Here is a 19,855-nt window from a genome sequence, read left to right as displayed (position 1 = left end):
TACCTCAGCTAATACAACCTAGAACTGTTCTCGCTATTTAAATTCTTTAACGCCTACCAGGCTCATGTTGAGTTTGTGGAGAGCAAAGAATTCAGTTATTTTCACAGGACTAAACTTATGCCTAGTCTCCCCATTTTTCCAGGTTTGCGATTAATTTTAAACTTTTGTGTAGCAGGAGTCTCACATTTATCTCTGTTAAAGTTGCTCTTCTTGGTTTTGGTTTGTTATTATAGCATACAAGGTTCTTTGTGGATTTTGACATCTGTCATCCAGTTATTTATTAGCAGTTTTCCAAATTGTGCCTTCACCCAAGTTGCCCTTGAGCCCGACGGCCAAGTGGAGAGCCAGCCCTGTGGCCCTTCTTGCAGGACCTCCCTCAAGTTTAGGTGATTATCACTCTTGTCTGGTGCTCTCTTCTCTGAAGCCCAGACTTCTGCAGAATCTGCTTCAACCTCTTTCTTTATAGAATAGAAATTGAGATCTAGGCATTTATGGGACTTTCTCCAAGCCACCCAGTTCATAGTGGCAGAGCCAGGATTCTGATTCAGGTCTTCAGGGAAGACCTTGTCAAAGACAACACAGAAGTAGGATACATTGATAACAATCACTGGGGCATTTTCAAAGAGACAGATTCTTAGGTCCCAAATCTGCCCAACTAAATCAGAATTTCCATAAGGAAGACTTGGTAATCTGTTTATTTAAAAATAATTCTTATCCCCCTGAAAGTTGGAAAATACTGCTTATCTGTTATTTCCCACAAAGTGAGTTACCTTACCCGCAAAGTCCAAAGAGGTTACTGTGTGGGAGATTTGTGCTTAGTAAACCTATGCTACTTCTTGCTAATCGCCTCTTTATTTTCTGTGTTCTCACAACCAAATAATCCATTCTGAGATTCTGTCAGGTATTACTTTGACACTTTCTACCATACAACTTCCACAACTAACCTCTTCCTCCCTTTGGAAAAATGGGACAATATAATCCCATTTTCAGTTTTTTAAAATCGCTTCCAGAGCCCCATGATTTCCCAAGGACTACTGACAGTCATATCTGCAAGACCTTTTAATTGCCTGGCAGGTTGTGGGTCTGGACCTGGTGATCTGAGTTCACACAGGGTTGGGTGAATACATGCCAGGAGCTCCAGTGTGCTCAGACCAACCCTCTAACTTAGAAGGTCTGGGTCCTTTCTGTGCCAGGAGCTCACCCTCAGCAAGGATGCACTGACTCAGAGCAGGATTTCTGAAGCTCTCCATCTGCCTCAAGCTTGTGCTAAGGCTCTTGCCGAGGATCCTTAACTACATCCCGCCAGATCACCAGTATTCTGCCCTTGGTCTCCTGAACTCCAACCTGCTAGACTCAAGACAGTTCACACTCAGTGACAGGTGCTATGCTAGGGGCTGGGGGAACAGAGCAAATGAGACATGGCTCCTGCCTGGACCCATGTGAGCCAGTTCTTCACCTGACACCCAACTCTAACCCCCGGACCTATATCTGAATTGCTTTTATCAAGGGCTGGGGTCCTATTCTTCTGCCTCAAAATAAGTAGGATATGGCAAAGAATAAGGAAGTCAGCTCTTGGCTGGCACTGGGCCACCTGTCCCATACTTCCTGCACTGGGGGAAGTACCTGAGCATCGAAGGGACCTTGACACTCCACCTTCTGACATTTGCTGGTAGTGGGACTTTGAACGGCAGCACCCCCATTATTGGTTCTCAAAACCTTCTGTCAGGGGGCCCACCGGGCTCTTGGCATCATCATTCTCGGTACTTGGCTCCACCCTGCATGTTTACTGCAGGAAGGCCCTTTGCTTATCCAAGACAGATAGACTTGCTTTTGTAGCTCACTTGTGCCTAGAGCAGATTTCCCAAAGCTTGGAAGAACGCTACTCCTGTGAGACACTCTGAAAAAAGAAAAGAAATTTTTCCTGGTTAAATAAGTGTGGGAAGTGCTGCACTGGAGATCTTTGAAGAACTGTGATTCCCTTTAGCATATTTAATGAAGGCTCTATGAAACTCAGTTTCTGTAGGATGCTGTTTTTAAACTTCCTTTGTGTTTTGTGGTTACTGTAATTCTCATTTTTTTACATAACAGCTATTAACACGCATGGAGCTAGGGTTCCATAAAAATGTTGAGCCTAGACAATGCCCAGTTATCTGGAGTAGACTGCATGTAAAAGATTTATCTCGATATCAACATAGCCTACATTGTTTCTTCCTTATGTATATATTTTTATTATAAAGGTAATATAACCACATTTCGGAAAGCTTAAGGAAGAATTATTTTAAAACACACATAATTCCAAAGCCAAACACAACCTGTATCACAAGGATTCTTAACCTTAGTAATAATGAAAAAAATTAAATTTTTTTTTTGGCTGTGCCATGCGGCTTACAGAATCTTAGTTCCCCAACCAGGGATTGAACCCATGCTCCCTGCAGTGGAAGTGCTGAGTCCTAACCACTGGACCATCAGGGAATTCCCCCCAAAAAATTACATCTTCATTTTCACTAACCTCTAGCTGAAATTTAGCCTTTCCTCTGATTATAAATGTAGGGAACAAACCACAGTAAAGTTGGCAGCATCTATGTCACCAGTAGAAATCACAGATGTTTCATATTATATCACAGTTGTTGCTTATATCTCCAAGAATTATTTATGCTCATCACTATTTCAGAAACGTTACTTGACCTACCATTATATATTTTTTACTATGTTAATAAATAAACATATATTCCTATAGCACACAATTTTTTTTTAAGATTTGATAACTGTATCAACATTCTTTTTTTCCTTTGTAATCTTATGTATTTTGTTCTATGCATTTAAAATATCATGCTGAGAAGGGACCTTACCTCACCAGACTGCCTAAGGAGCCTGTGCCATAAAAACAGGTCAAGAATCCCTACTGTATTAACATTTAATAGCTAGCCTTTTATGCACATAGTTTTATATAATTATAATCATTATATGTAGACAGAAAGGTACATAGTTATTGAACAAAGGATATAGAATTATATATATATTTGCATAGATACATGTATATATGTATATGGTTACATGTATAAATATTATTTATATCTATACACACACAATTCTGTATCCTTTGTTCAATAAATATATATCACAATTATTTGTCAAGTCTTATTTCTCAAGCAGATACACCATAGTTTACTGATGTCATTCCTCTATTTTTGGACTTTTAGGTTGCTTCCTGTTTTTAATTCACGCAAGTAACTTTGCCTATATTTTGGACTATTTCCTTATGTTAGGCTCCCAGATTTATATTTATATTTATATTCACAGTAATTCTAGTCAAATGTAGAAGCACATGACCTCCCTGATAGCACACATCAATTTTCCAGAAATCTCTAGGCCTATTTTGTTAATCTGACTGACGGTTCAAATAAAGGTCTGTTGAAAAAACTTTATTTAAATCAACTATTCTTTTAGTCTCGTCCATAGGGATTCTAACATCTTTCTCAAGGTCAAAGGCCTTTAGATCGTATTTTAAGAAGGGGGGAAAAAAAACAGTTTCTTAGCAGAGATTTACTTTTCCAAAATGGATGGGCTGATTTGCTTCTTCATCATTTGGGATTGATGGTGGTTCTCTGAAGCACCCAGGTTTCTCCTGGTGGGGTTGCCCTAGGAAACCTGGATGGCTGGGCACCACACACGGATTCCTCGTGATTGTTTCCTAAAAGCTCCTGGATTCCTCCTGTAGGGACGTTAACATTCACTTAAGTATTGACATTGTGCTTTAAGTGACTGTAGAGTTTTGGGGCTTTTCTCAAATAATCAAAATAGGTTAAGCCACTTTTTATGACTGTGGTAAGCCTTAGGTGGTCATTTGGTAAACTATAAATGAAAGTTTAGTAGCTGGGCATCTGCAGTCTTTAATTATTGATATGTTACAGGCTCATCAGCTAGCATCCATGCAAGCTCAGGCTTATAATGGTGGCACTGCCAACCCTCCACCTGCTAATAACGAAGAAGAGGAAGATGAAGAGGACGAATATGATTATGACTATGAATCCCTCTCTGACGGTAAGAGAGCCAACCCTATGCTATACGCAGTGAAGTGCCTGGAAGATTTTTCTACTGGGTTTTTTGGGTGTCTTTTTTTCCCAAAAGTAAGTCTGATGCTCCATAGACCAACAATACAGATTGTTGTAATATTATCTAAGAGTTTCTGGAATCCTGCTGCTTAGCAAGGAGGACCAAGCAAGGAAAGGGATTCTGTCAGCCACTACAGACACCACTCAAGGAAAGAATAGGAGGGTGTGGGAAGCAATCCAGGGGTTGTTCCTAAATTGGTTTCTAGAGGAAGAGGTGGAATTACTGCAGAGAGACCCCGTTCCCACCCTTTCAGCATCTGGTGTAGTGGATGCTCTTGGCAGGAATTGTAGACGAGGGCTGACTCTTTTCTCTCCCCTGCACCACCTGCAGGGGGCAGCATCGCGTTCCTGTGCTCTCTGCTGTTCCCCTTCACTGCTTTCGCTCCTGCTTTCTAAGAGCATAGCAAAGAAAGAAGCAGCATTTCCCTTCCCCACCCCCCTTCCCTGGTTCTCACATTACTAAGCCAACCAGACATTTCCTTCTGGCCCCACCAAAAAGATATGGGTGATGGCTAATGGTGCAATATAAAAAAGTCACATGAATGATGTTACTTACCTATTAAAGGTGAAGGATTCTTCTTAAGAGATAATTAGGTTTCAGTTGTGTTTCATTTGCACTAAATTAGTGTCATTTGCTAGAGATTGCAGAATGTTTTCTCAGGTACCACTGCTGATGGTAGGCTGTTTAATTTTGGCAACTTCTGAAAGACAAATATTTAGTAATGAAAAAATACCAAAGTTCCTGTTTATTTAAACGTTATAAATGTAGACTATATTACTTCTCTGTAGGATATTGTCTTGTTAATATGCAGATATGCCCAGACCAGCAACCGTTTACCACTTGCATTAAGAGAATCAAGCTACACTCCTTCAAATATCTGCTTCTCACGCAGCACAATTGTCTCCTGGCCATGTTTGGTTTTGTGAGCCTCCATCATAGCCAGCAGCTACAGTCCAACCTCTTTCTGCCCCCAATTACAATACTAGTCTCTGTCCATGTAATATTTGTCCTTAGTAATTGTTGATTGCTTCATACAATCAACTAAAAGCCAATGTACCCGACCTGAAGTCCCATCAGATAACACAAAGGGCATATTCTCTAATGGGGAGGTCAAAAGAGGGAGAAAATGGGAAAGAGTCAAGGTCATTTCTTGTATCCTATTCCTCAGAAGTCGTGGGAGTATGAATCTTTTTATATTGACGTATGCCTCCCCATGGATCTCTACCACAGTCATGGTAATGTTGTTTCATAGAACAAATTTATTTGATAAGAAATGAAGGGCTTCCCTGGTGGCGCAGTGGTTGAGAGTCCGCCTGCCAATGCAGGGGACATGGGTTCATGCCCCGGTCCGGGAAGATCCCACATGCTGCGGAGTGGCTAGGCGCATGAGCCATGGCCGCTGAGCTGTGCGTCCAGAGCCTGTGTTCTGCAGCGGGAGAGGCCACAACAGTGAGAGGCCCACGTACCGCAAAAAAAAAAAAAAAAAAAAAAGAAATGAAAACCACATTTAAGAAGTCAACCAAATCCAGATGTTATTTGCCCCTGTAAGAAGTTAGTGCTCTGGAAGATAAATTCACTCTGTATCATAAATTACTTCTGTGTTTTTTTCTGTACTTTTGAAAACAGGAAAGAAAATACTTTTCTTAATTATTAGTAATAGTAGTATAGGAAGTTTTGATATGCAGATAACAAAATGCATAGGGGAAGGTGGGGGAAGGAGCTTTCTGATTTATTTTCAGTTAGGAGGGTAAAATTTAAACCCTACCCCACTGAATCTCTAGGACAGTTGCACGCTTTTTAAAAACCCACATGTGCTGGGGTGGGGTATACATGGAAAGCACCCGCAGGTTCTGCTCCAATAGACTGTGAGACCTTGGGTCAATGTCTTTTCACCACTCTAGACTTTAGGCCCCTCAGAGGCATAATGGGAAGATTTTGTCACAGGTTGTCAGATGTTCTCCCTTCTAGCACTAACATCTATGATCTATGACAGTTCATTCCAATACCACCACATGATAATTTCCCATTTCATTAAAAGAGTCCTCTGACTGGCTGACTCCCAAATAGGCCTTGTAGTTGATTATGCCGGGACTTACTTAAGCTTACCCTATTAAGGCTTCCTGGTGCTACTGTTAAATGCCAGACAGTCTTGCACTTTGGGTCATGGTTTGTGGTGCCGAGCTCATCCCTGCCTCCTTCCCTCAACCTTACTTTCTCTGGCTGAGATGAGAAGAAAACAGAAACCTGCTTGCTAAGGGTAGGACCATTCCCAGCTTCTTAGCAGGACCCCAAAAGTTTCTAAGCTTCTTGTAATGATAGATCCCTTTGAGGATGAGATGGAAGCTGTGACCAGTCCCCTCAGAGAAATAAACATGGTCTCAAATTTCTACATAAAATTGCAGGAGTTTTCACAGGCCTTCTGAGCCCCTCGCAGGCACCTCAGGCTAGAAACCCATCTCTAAAGTCTGGGTGGCCCAGTTTATCTCTGTGACAGCTCTAGTCCTCAGTTTTCACATATATAAAATGAGCAAATTCATCTAAAACCTCTTTTGGCTATAAAACTGTGATAGTTCTGGGCTTCCCTGGTGGCGCAGTGGTTAAGAATCCGCCTGCCAATGCAGGGGACATGGGTTCGAGCCCTGATCCGGGAAGACCCCGCATGCCACAGAGCAACTTAAGCCTGTGCTCCACAACTACTGAGCCTGCGCTCTAGAGCCCGCGAGCCACAACTACTGAAGCCTGCATGCCACAACTACTGAAGCCTGCGCGCCTAGAGCCCGTGCTCTGCAACAAGAGAAGCCACCACAATGAGAAGCCTGTGCACCGCAACAAAGAGTAGCCCCTGCTCTCAGCAACCAGAGAAAGCCCACACACAGCAACGAAGACCCAACGCAGCCAAAAATAAATAAAATAATTAATTTTAAAAAAGAACTCTTTAAAAGAAAAAATGTGACAGTTCCTAGGCACAAAATTACTTCCAGAAAATCTAAAGGAAGTTGCAAATGAGGCTCAAGTATTTCAGGAACTGCTACTCTGCCTTTTGGCCACTAAGTGCTTGATAAATATTTATTCAATTAAATTTTATTAAATAAATATTAATTAATTTTTTCCCAACCTTGCTGTTTATCTTGACTAGCTTTGAACATGCATTAGAGATTTGAATTTCCAACTTCATACAGACATTCTATGACTTCGTATATATGAAGTCTAATGACTGCATCAGTCTAACAAATTAATCAATTTCTATCCATTTGACATAAAGTATTTTGGGGAGTATTAGGACAATCAGTAGCTGAAAATACATAATGTGAACGTGGCAGCATGATTAACGTTAACAATGTTTGCACTTCTTTTATTGCTAGCCTTTGCATCCCTTAATAGTCAAAATATTAAATCGATGGAAGATTTCGTATTTCATTTACCTTGTAATCTAAGCTGTTGTTATTCATGCTTTGCTTCATACCCTAGTTTAATTTATCTGGCTTTTTGCCTTAATTTTCCTTACTTTTATCCCCTTTCTGATTCTGTCTTTCTGTAGCAGATGTCCTTACTGCTTCTTCTGTTCCTAACAGTCAGGCAGGTAAAGCCACTTGAACCTGACCTTTTAACTGCATGAATGTCGGCATTCTGTTTCTATTTGCTTAGGCCTGATTAGCATGAAGTTGTGACCCTCATAAGAATAAAAATGTAATTAAATGATTGATCTCGTTTATTTCTTGGCAGCCTGCATGGCCCTGATTTGGTATAAGGATATTTTGGTCTAAGCATTTGTGATCTGATGAGATAGTAAAATCATGGGTGAGAAATGAGCTTTCTTGTTTTTCATTTTAAAAGAACATAATCATGTTATATCTCTAACACCTTTAAAATCATTTTGAATAGTAATACCAAAACAAGAGCAAAGTATAAGATTATCTGTCATACTTTGGAAATTTTTAGATATATTTTAATTCCTATCCTTAAGATTTTCCCTTAATAAATTGATAGACAGTTATGAAAAATTTACTTTCCAATTAAGTGTAATTGTGAAAACTGCATTGCAAATAAGTGTCTTTTTCCCTCTGGTTTTGACATTTCTAGAGGTAAAAAAAGCTAATAGCTTCATTTTAAAGTGAGAGTGATTAAATCATGCCTGCACCATCTAGAAGTGCTTCAACCACTAAATCCTTCCCAAACTTTTGTGCTGAGAGCTTCTTGACAGGGTATCTTCCATAATGTTTGTACAGTTCCAATCATGTGTATGAAAATGAGCTTTCTCATTTAGATTACGTCTATATGGTACCAAAACTACTGGTAAATTAGTCTATTCAATCAAAAATAAATGTATCATTTAACAAATTTTTTAAATTATAGTTCAAGCCATCATTTTGGTAACATGTAGCCAGCGCCTCAGTCTTACAGATAAGCACAAGTACCTGGATATCCTTGCAATGATGTAGCCATAGCCCTTAAGTGAAGCATTCAGTTCTTGTTTGCTGAAGCCTGCCAACTCATTTTCAGACAACATTCTAGAAGACAGACCTGAAAATAAATCATGTAATGACAAACTTCAGTTTGAGTATAATGAAGAAATCCCCAAGAGGATAAAGAAAGCAGATAACTCTGCTTGCAACAAAGGAAAGGTGGGTGAATGGTTTCTGTTAAATTATACTTGGACCGTCAGTTTCAGATAGGATTTCATTCCCTCCCTATCCTTTCCCTTCACCTCTCCACTCACTTTCCCTTAGATGCTAAAGTCCACATGGTGATGATACGGGACCCCCAAGTGCAATTTATAGAAGGTTAGTCATCGATTCGTCCAGCCAATACCTACTGAAGATGTAGTGTGTGGCAGGCACTGAGATGGCACAGGAGGTGATTTGGCCGTGGAGACAAACATGTAAACAGTGCTTGTAGATAAGTACAAAGAACAGTGATTACACAGTGTTATCAGAACACGATGATGTTGAGAAGCAGACAAAAACAGGGCATTCAGACCAGGAGGCTGGTACGTTCAAGGAATTGCTAGAAGTTTTAAAGGTGTTTGGGATGACCAGGAAGATAAACAGGGCTGATCGGGAAGTGTTAACAGAGGAAGGACAACAAGAATAGAAAGAAAAATGAGATACCCGGACCCAACCCTCAAGTGCCTCACAGTGTGTAGACTCTGAGCAAATCTATAGACATAGTTACAGTGACATTGTTGGGCAACAAAATAATAAAATACGCCAAAAATTTGAGCCATAGAAGATACATACTCCACTATCTGTTCATTCAGCAACTATGCATTGAGTGTTCCACATTTAAGACCCTGGACTGTGCTCTGAGGGAAGATGAAGAATGAGTTAGACTCAGCCCTTGCTCTCAGAAAGCTTTTCTCTAGGGAAGGTGTTAGGACATGTATATGGATAAGATAGAGCAAGTGAAACACAGTGATGACGTGAGAAAGGAACAAAGAGCTTTAGGGATTCCAAGGTGAGTGGCATATACCTTCCCTGTAAACCAGTATCATTTTTCCCTTGATAGGTTTATGACATGGAACTGGGAGAAGAATTTTATCTTCCTCAGAATAAAAAGGAAAGCAGACAGATTGCACCAGAGCTTTCTGACCTTGTCATCTATTGCCAAGCAGTAAAGTTTCCAGGTAAGAATAGACAGTATCGGGCCTCCCTGGTGGTGCAGTGGTTGAGAGTCCGCCTGCCGATGCAGGGGATGCGGGTTCGTGCCCCGGTCTGGGAGGATCCCATATGCCGCGGAGCGGCTGGGCCCGTGAGCCATGGCTGCTGAGCCTGCGCGTCCGGAGCCTGTGCTCCGCAACGGGAGAGGCCACAGCGGTGAGAGGCCCGCGTACCACACAAAAAAAAAAAAAAAAAAAAAAAAAAAAAAAGAATAGACAGTATCAAATGAACTTATTTACAAACAGAAACAGACTCACTGACTTAGAGAATGAACTTGTGGTTGCCGGGAGCGGGGTGGATAGTTAGGGAGTTTGGGATTTACATCTACACACTGTATTTAAAATGGATAACCAGCAGGGACCTACTGTACAGCACAGGGAACTCTGCTCAATATTATGTAACAACTTAAATGGAAAACTAATTTGAAAAAGAATAGATACATGTATATGTATAACTGAATCACTTTGCTGTACACCTGAAACTAACACAATGTTGTTAATCAAGTACTCCAATATAAAATAAAAGGTAAAAAAAAAAAGACAGTATCATTTATAACATTTAAAGATACCAAAAGAGGGCTTCCCTGGTGGCGCAGTGGTTGAGAATCCGCCTGCCGATGCAGGGGACATGGGTTCGTGCCCCGGTCTGGGAAGATCCCACATGCCGCGGAGCGGCTAGGCCCGTGAGCCATGGCTGCTGAGCCTGCGTGTCCAGAGCCTGTGTTCCGCAACGGGAGAGGCCACAACAGTGAGAGGCCCGCGTACCGCAAAAAAAATAAATAAATAAAAAATAAAAAATAAATAAAATAAAATAAAGATACCAAAAGATTAAAATATGCTGTTTATCTAATTGGGCACTGTGAATGCCCTCCAAATAACTAAATTGTGTTGCTGAAATCATTGTTACAGTATCTTCTAAATATTTATTATCATTATTATTATTATTTGCTTTGATGCTGATGAGGAAAATACCATAAAATGTTCATTTTTCAGATCATATCTCTCCATTATAGTTAATAATAGTAATATTCATAACATCTAATAGCTAAAATTTATTAAGCACTTAATACCAGGATTTATGCTGCGTATTTTATGTACATCATCTTAAATGACTCCATAATAATTCTATGAGTAGGTGGATTTATCTCCATTTTTAAATAACAGTCTGAGAGAGATGCAATAATTGGCCCAAGGTTTCAGAGCATATCAGTTAAGACTCTTTTGTTTGAAAGTGGCAGAAGTTACTTAAGCAAAGAAGACATTTATTGGCTTATGTGTTGAAAAGTGAAGGGATATATGAGTTTCAGGTACATCTTGGTCCAGGGCTTTCTCTCTCCATATTTCTCACCCTGCTGCTACTATGTTGGCTCTTTTCCCTTTGCGGTTGCAAGGCAGCTGCAGCAGGCTAACCCTGCATATTTCTAGATTCAGCTTCAGTATGAGTCTCTTCCAGAACTTTCAGCAGCAGTTTCATGGTTTTTCACTGGATCCTTTGCCCATCCCTGAACCAGTCACTGTGGCCAAGGACATGCAGTGCTCTGGCTGTCTAGGGCTTAGGTCACGTGCCCCATCCCTGAGCTGGGTGGTGAGTCTCCACCCAAACTGCAAAGATCAAGGACAAGGTTTCAGTGGAGAGGTTTCCCCAGTTGGCCAATTTTAGAAGTACAAGTGAACTTAAGCTGATAAACCACTGACCCCCCCCAAAAATGTACATTTCAGTTAATAAGTGGTAGAACTATGATTCTGAAGCCTGTCTATCTCCAAAGTCCTGCCTTTAACCCTAGCACTACCCTGCCTCTCTTGTTAGGGTGTGCTGTCAATGAGCTCATCCAGATGGGGCAGCAGGAGGTGGAGGGCAAACAGGAAAGTCCATAAATATATAGAAGTCAGAAAAATTCATCTCCTCCTATTAAGAAGAAGGATTCCCTTGTACAAGATTTCTGAGGACAGGAGAGCGGCTGGAATTGGGGGATCCGTCTAAATGTTAGTAAGCAGCATATATGAACTTGGTCTAGAGAGGGAAGTTAAAATACCAACCCTCATTTTTTTTAAGATGGTCTAGATGCGGATCCTGGCTTCCAGAGGCTTATCTTAAGCCCTAGTTCTCACACTCTGCCCTGCAAATGGGACAGAGGTCCTGGACTATTGCAAAACTAGGTAACGAGTGGTCTCCTCACACACCAGAAGGGGAAAAAAAATCATAGGTGGAACTTTCTCAATTTTAAGTTTTCTCCCATAAACTGTTTTTAAACTTTTGGCAGCTGCTACTGCTTATCTACTAGCAAATTCTGTTGAGGAGGATGAGAATAAATAAGTAGCAAGCAAAGATTTCAAAGAGATGCAAGACCTTAGCTAGGTAGGTTTAGTTTCACAGTTCCTGACTTTCTGTCTCATAAGTACAGTATGACCATATCTGCAGCTGGTGAAATTGTTCTTATCACGGGGTAAAATCCTTTCACTGTCAAAGAGCCTCGTGGCCTGCATGACCTTCATGACAGGAGCAGATGTGAAGACCACTCCATCCAAGAATCATGCTCACTGCATCTCTTGTTCTTCATAAATTCAGCTGCCACTGCACCCGAACCATTCCTCTGGCTTTGTCTTTTCCTCTCAAGCACTGAGTAAACAAAGAGCACAAATTCCAAGAGATATTTGAAGTCACTATGAGAGATAAAGTTTCTGTACAGGTAGAGAATTGTGGAAGGGTCAAAACGTCATTTGGTCTAGCTTTTGACTTGAGACACAGGCGAAGCATGGGGTTATTTGACTTATTTTTAAAATTCCAAGTATGCTGTTTTTTAAAAGTGTTTATATAACACACATTCTTTATAGGTATACTATATTCTAATATACTTTTTTAGTAATTGAAGTCTCTTACATTTTTCTTTCCCCAAATTTATTTTCTTTCTCAAAATGACTAAATTACATTGCCAGAATCATTGTCGTAATACCTTCTAAATATTTATTGTCATTATTAGTTTTGATGCTCAGGAGGAAAATACCATAAAGTGTTCATTTTCTTGAGCCATAACTTAATAAATTATATTAATTACAATAATAAAAAATGTTCATTTTGCTACACTGTTGATTTTAATTTTGCTACGTTATCAATTTCAATGCATCTCACCTTTCACCATCCCACCTCCCTTCCAAGGAGCCACATGCAAAAAACTCTTCCGAGTAGTGAGACACCATGAAGATCATGGGTATGACCTTCCCCAGAAGTAAAGTAACTTCCCCAAGATCACAGACCTGCTTCAGTGGCAGGGCTCCACTACTCAGTGAGCTTGGCCAGGACAGTTCTATAACTTCTCTGCACTTCGGATTCCCTACCTGCGAAAGAGGCATAACAGTGCTAACTTGCAGGGTTATTGTAAAAAGTAACGATAAGGTATAAGGTACGCAACATGATTAGCACACTATCTGGAAAATAGTTGGCTCTCTCGAAATGGCTGTTGTCATTTTCATTGGTGAACAGGCCAGCAGGGGAGATGAAGGTTCTTTGTTGCTCCTTTGATTACTTCTCTGGGCCTCTCCAGATTCCTTCCCCTTTTTTATCACCCAGCCCTTGTTTCCTTGCGTGCTCACCCCACCCCAGAGAACGCCCAGGCTCCTCACAGGAGGGCCCACATACCCCTGGAGGATGTCAACACGTGCCGGGGTGTGTGCAAAAACCCCAGAATGAACATGGCCCCTCACTCTGACCCCTCATCTCTTTTACTCAGGAGAAAATCCATTGTTAGATCATTGTGTAGAGGGCAAAATTCACATAAAGTTTTAAGATAAAGCATAAGAATTCACTAGTCCAAGTTTGTGCATCTTTGCAGTTTTGGATACTTCAGAGAAAAAAAAAAATGTAGAAACCCCACAGCTGCTGTGTACTGAGCATTTTCTCTGAACAGGACACTCTATTAAGTATGCGGATATACATTATCTCATTTAATCCTAACCATGACCCTTTTGGAGATGAAGAAGAAGTGGTCAGAGAGGTTAAGTAATTTGTGTGAGGTTGCATCGCAGGGAACAGGGTTTAAACACCGGAGTCTACACTCTTATTAAACACTACTTTATCCTGTCTTCTCTGATGATGTTCTTGGAAGATAAATTTTCATCTCAAAGTGGCCCCCCTGAATGCTGCTTCAGTTAAAGGAAATACTCTCTAATGGTACAACTGTAGACAGTGGGAATGGTTTGGAGGCACTGGTGCCTTTAAATTACACTTCCTGCCCTGGAGCCAGGTCTGCATGGTGTGCATTCATTTCCTCATTCAGCAAATATCTGTGAAGTTCCCACTGCGGCTGGGCACTGGGACAGGCAGAAAGGATTCAGGGAGTGGTTGGACCAGAAGAGAGAAAGAGAAGCCATGAAACATGATTACCATCATAATCTGTTTCCCAGTCAATCCTCAGATTAACCCTGTGAGTGAGTTCCTATCATTGCACGCATTTTGTAGATAAGAAAACTGAGGAATCAAGAAGGCAGATGTTAAGTCAAAGCTCATCAGGAAGGAATTGATCCTAGACAATTATGATGCTACCGCTCAGGCTCTTGGCCATTCTTTCATCTCTCCAGACTGCGTGATTAGGTTCTGGAGCCCTTTCTTTTCACGCAATTCTTTGACATCTTTCTGGTGTACAATCAGATGTGTGTGAGTGTGATCTGTGGTCGTCCTGTAATAATCATGCAGGCCTTGTCACATTTGCCAACAGAGATAAAAACTTTGCTATCGTTGCCTGCAATGCTATCATTAGCGGTGCTAAAAATGCTAGTAGGTCTTCTGTACTGGGTTACAAGGGAATAGTAGGACTTCAAAATAAACATTAACAGGGATGGAAAATGTTGAGTTCCCTTGCTTGTAGTTTTTGGCTTATTTATCTTCATTTTATGGGAACAGGCCTGTCAACTCTAAATGCATCTGGCTCTAGCAGAGGAAAAGAAAGGAAAAGCAGGAAGTCCATTTTTGGCAACAATCCGGGCAGAATGAGCCCCGGGGAGACAGCATCACTTACCAAAACATCTGGAAAAAGTAAAGTCACCTTCTAACAGTATCTTTGCTTGAACCTGCATGCTGGGGGGTTCCAGCATTTCACTAAGCACTTCGCTGGAACCTTTTAAATCGTTTTTTAGTTTCATGAATGTTCATGTTATCTAAGTGTGGTATAAATATTTTTTAAATTACAAAATTACCCTCTTAACTTCCTAAAAAATAGCATTTCACTGAAGGTGTTCTAACACTGTTTGCCTCAAAAATAAAAATTGGAGCCACCTTGGAACCTCCTAGTGGTTCTTGGAACTGCACTCTTCACCATTACAACTCCAGAAGATATATCCATTTTATCTCTAATTACTTTTTATTGTCAAAGTAATGAATTCTCATGGTGAAAAAACTCAAACAATACAGAGTACTATTAAAGTTTCTTTCCACTCACAATGTCCCAGTTCTATTCCCCGGAGGTAACCACTGTTAAGTTTATTGTGCTTCGTTCAAGAAAAATAAGATCCTTTTTAAGATAATCCAAATGGGATATAACTGAACAGAACTTGTATAACTTTTATACTTGCTATAATTTTCCACATAGCTTTCTGTACATATAATCCATCTACCTTCTCCTTCTTGCCCCTGTGGTATTCCAGTGTGTGGATATGCATTTATTTAACCACTTCCTCACTGGTGGAACTTTTGGGTTGCTTCCCGGCTTTTTGGTTGCTTTGTTTTTTTCCTTGCTGTAAAAAACACTGCTGGATTGAACACCCTTGTACATATACTGTTGTGTATTTATGCAAATATATCCGCAGGACAGATGAGGTACTGAGGCAAAGGACTTTCGGGCTTTTAATTTAAAATGGTGTTGCGGCACTCATTTTAGCTGTCCCCTTTTTGGGGGAAGGTCTAATTGGCTTTATTATTTATTGCGTCCCATCTAGCAAGTAGAAAGGCATATACCCTCGATGGCTATCATTTCGTCTCAAGGTGGTGGATTCGCTCACAACACTCAAGATGTATTCTGATGTGTGACGTGTTGTGATTGTCTCCTGGGGTGTTGTTCAGGTTTCTCTTGCTAACATACTTAAAGTTTTCTGCACTAATCTGAGGCTAATCTCGGGGGGCTTAGGTTCCTGTGAAGGAACGCGACAGGCCTGGGAGGACTCGCCGTCCGCTGTCAACCCAGCCACGTCCCTCAGCGCTATCATCAGAACTCCCAAGTGCTACCACATCTCCTCGCTGAACGAAAACGCCGCCAAACGTCTGTGTCGCAGGTATTCTCAGAAGCTGATCCAGCACACTGCCTGCCAGCTGCTGAGGGCGTATCCGGCTGCCACCCGCATCGACTCATCCAACCCCAGCCCCCTTCTCTTCTGGCTCCATGGGATACAGCTCGTGGCGCTCAACTACCAGACAGATGGTAATGGGCCCGCTTCCCCCGGAGGGGTGCCCCCTCCCCTCGCTCCTGGGGGTCTTATGTCTCAGCAAACGTAGTTCAACAAAAAACATGTTTGCAAGGGGGCAAGATGCCCAACTAAGGCCTGTGTGAGGGTAAAAATACAGATGACAGAGAACACAAGGGAATTCGATACTGAACTGTGCTCTTGACTTTCCAGAGTTAAGGCAATAGAAAAGAACCTTCAAGGAGCCCCTATTAGTCTCCTGGTTCTGCCCCCATTTTAAAGCACTTTTCAAACATAAGACTGTTCTTGACAGGGCTGTGTCCAGTTTGTTTTTAAAGACCTGGTGGGGTAGAGATTTCCTAACACCCCTTAGTAACTGTCTTGCTAATCTCTTGTTCTTGCAGTGAAAAAATAGGGTCTCTCGAAACACTTCGCAAGTTAATACCATTTTAGCTTCTCCTCATCCCTTTGAGATTGAAATGGAGATTAATGGTCAGCACTGTAAGAGCAGCTGACACAAAGGAAACAAGTCTGTGACTTACATGAACCGAGAAAGTACTGTTCCTGCTTCTCCACTGTCCTGAGATAACGGATGAGGCCCAAAACTCCAGAGTACAAGCTACCTTTTATTGCATGTTCACTGTGCACCAGGCACCATCTCAATTCTTGACCCCTATTTTCTCATTTAATCTTTGAAACAACTCTTAAGAAGGGGGTACCTTTATGATTCCCATTTTTCAGATGAGCAAACCAAGACATAGAGCAATTAAGTGGCTCAAAATCACAGTATGACTTACAATAATAAATTCAAGCACGCCGGGAGTTTAGAGAATAAAGTGTTTTGGTTCCACTTAGATGTGGTGAGAGGTGAGGAGCTACAGCAGATGACGAAAGAGCAGATGAGGAACGTTTCTTAGAAGCTCATTCAGAAACCAGAGTCTTGGGCTTCCCTGGTGGCGCAGTGGTTGAGAGTCCGCCTGCCGATGCAGGGAACACGGGTTCGTGCCCCGGTCCGGGAAGATCCCACATGCCGCGGAGCGGCTGGGCCCGTGAGCCATGGCCGCTGGGCCTGCGCGTCCGGAGCCTGTGCTCTGCAACGGGAGAAGCCACAACAGTGAGAGGCCCACGTACCGCAAAAAAAAAAAAAAAAAACCCAGAGTCTTCTCTTTGAACAATCAAGCAGCCTTCTCCTTCCTCTCACGTGAACTGAATCAGATCCTAACAAACTGCTGGCCCATCGACCGTAGCTTAGCCCTGTCTGCAGCCAAGGTCAAACCACAGTTGTAGCTCCGGGACCAGCTAGCCACCTGGCACTGGCACCACCAAAGCCCATTTGTGGCTGACCCTGGTTAGAGACATCAGTCATATTTTCTTGCCTTTGTTATATTTGCTTCTCTCAATTGAAATTGAGTAAGATAATGCAGGTGAAATACCGTACTTAGCATAGTGCCTGGAGCAGAGACAGCATTCCACAAACGTTAGCTACCATTAAGTGCTTTTGATAAGTTATGAAAACAGTATGATTTGGACTTGCAAGTGGAACTAATAGTGAAATATTTTTAAAGCTGTAAAAATTTATTTTCAATCTGTCCCAAGTGGCTTGTGGGTTTATATCTCTGGCCCTGTCTATAGCCCCAAGTCCACAGTTGCCCTTGGTGGAGATGATACTGAAATATTTTAAGTGAACTGAAATAACTAGCAAAATGGTTTTCTCAAGGAAATGGAAATGCACTTGGTTTGGGACGTGTCCTTTCTCCTGAAGTGCCTAGGCTGGCGCAGACACACTGGCTCCACTGATGGCAGACGGAGCCACAGCTGAAGGGGACACGGGTATTGCCCCTCCTTGAGCCTCTCTGTGGTCTGGAAGCACACACTGAGGCTGCACCTTGGCCTCCACTCATCCCTGAAGGCTCTGTCTCTTTCCCAAATCAAGCCGGAGTGCATGTTCCCTTTGCCCCGCTCGGGGTGGGGCAGGAGGCTGTGTTGTGTGATTCATCCTCAGGTTTCTCTACATAATCTTCCAACTCAGGAGGGAGTGCTGCCCTATAACCTCTCTTGATTCTAGGCAGCAAGCAATGATTAAAAATCTCCCACGCTGGGCAAAGCTCACGCTACATGCAGTTTCAGTGTGTTCATCTGTAAAAAATGGTCTTCATTCCTGCACACTGGGGTAGAGCCTGGTCAATCCCTTGCACACAGTAGATGCTCAATAAATGCACGTTGCACTGAGCTTACAGATTGTCTCAATGAGCTCCACTGCAGTCTGAACCTATAGTTCTTGATTTTGAGTCCAGATCTCTTCTAGGTATTGCTATGTGAATTTCAAGTCCAAATAGAGAAGAGTCAACGTTGGAATCACTATTTTTTAATTTTTGAAAAAGAATTCCTGCGTTAAGGAGTGCTTGGTTTTCCATGAAGCATGCCAGCCAAATAACAAAGAACCCCCTCCCAGTGCCCCTCTAGCCTCCAGATATGTTCCATGGGTCATCTGCCTTACACTTCCTGAATTTCAGGGGACCCCAGTGCCCCAAAGCGGTGTCCATGGACTTAGGGTCATCTCTTCCCAAGATCTCTAATGGCTCCATCAACTCCAAGAAGGTCTGCAGTGATCTGGAACCAGAAGTAGCTCGGGTCTACACTCATTAAAACCAACTCTTGAGTTTGGAAACTGACTTGAGTCTAGTATGCAGACCCTGGTTATTGCAGGCAACAGCCCCTCAAAGTTCTTTCCCTCTGGGACAGAATGATTCCTGCCTCATGTCCCAGGACCTACAAGTATGTAGAAATGCAGCCCCACTCAAAAGAAAAACTTCTATTAATATTTATTACGCTTTCCTGAATGATTGTCACACCCTTTCTGATGACTTCTCCAGCCTCAAAATATAGGGATAATGATTATGAGAATGGTTTCCACTTAATACAGGTTTTTAAATGAATAGAAGGACGTAGAGATAAGGATTTGCTTGATCTGCCATCCCATGCACGGACTGAGAGGGGTGATGGGATTACATAGATCTATGCACATTCTTTCACTTGGTTAAAACAGAGGTTTTAAAACTATAGCCCTAGATGAAGTTCTGGGAGCACCTCTAGGGGACAGTAGGAGGGCGAGATTTAAGGTCCCACCTTTACTCCAAACTGAGCAGCTCCATGTGGTTCTGTGTTACATAGTAAATCATCAAAAGAGATTTTAGTTAAGCAAAAGTGCTTTGAAGTTTTGGAAAGCTACAAAGACAGACACAGTGCTAATGAAATCAGACTTCAAACCCAAATGAGTGTTGACATCATAATCATAATTTAATACCTACTGTTTATCGAGCACCTTCTATGTGCCAAATGCTGGGGTAGGGATTTTTGCACATGACCTCACTTATCTTTATGACACCCCTGTGAGATGTACATTAAATGGCACGGTAGTTAAGATTAGGAACTGTGGGTCAGGCTGTCTGGGTTCGAACCTTAACATTTACCTCTTACTGGCTATGTGCCTTGGGCTTTTTCACTTCTTGTGCCTCAGTTTCTTCATCTATAAAAATGAGAATACTAAGAGAATCTACCTCGTGTTATTGGGAAGCACTAATGCACACAAGTTCTTAGAATGGGGCTTGATACATAGTAAGAGTGCAGTAAGTGTGAGCTGCTGTAATTTTTTTAGCAATATACTGTGCATCCATTCCTTACTTACCAACTCTTCCTGAG

At 41.8% G+C, this 19,855-nt stretch overlaps 1 protein-coding gene and 1 long non-coding RNA gene across 5 annotated transcripts in view; one reads left to right on the top strand and one right to left on the bottom strand.

Moving 5' to 3' along the window:
• The window catches only part of PLCE1 (phospholipase C epsilon 1), a 312,833-nt gene that overhangs the window by 268,109 nt on the left and 24,869 nt on the right, over positions 1–19,855 (top strand). For all 4 annotated transcript variants that reach the window (XM_081236637.1, XM_081236638.1, XM_081236639.1 and 1 more), the window contains exons 20-24: positions 3,912–4,041; positions 8,614–8,735; positions 9,619–9,736; positions 14,664–14,795; positions 15,883–16,173. In XM_081236637.1, coding sequence (XP_081092763.1) covers positions 3,912–4,041; positions 8,614–8,735; positions 9,619–9,736; positions 14,664–14,795; positions 15,883–16,173 — 793 coding nt within the window. The remainder of the gene's footprint in view (positions 1–3,911; positions 4,042–8,613; positions 8,736–9,618; positions 9,737–14,663; positions 14,796–15,882; positions 16,174–19,855) is intronic.
• LOC308618654 lies at positions 1,560–8,610 on the bottom strand. Its single transcript, XR_014016050.1, has 3 exons — positions 8,529–8,610; positions 4,669–4,813; positions 1,560–1,897 (listed from the first exon to the last, which is right to left on the bottom strand). It is a non-coding gene; the product is annotated as an uncharacterized lncRNA (long non-coding RNA).

Source organism: Mesoplodon bidens (genome assembly GCF_964165515.1).
Source record: "Mesoplodon bidens genome assembly, chromosome: 1".
NCBI classification, from domain to species: domain Eukaryota; kingdom Metazoa; phylum Chordata; class Mammalia; order Artiodactyla; family Ziphiidae; genus Mesoplodon; species Mesoplodon bidens.
Note: the sequence above shows the minus strand (reverse complement) of the source record. Positions and strands in the feature narration are given on the sequence as shown.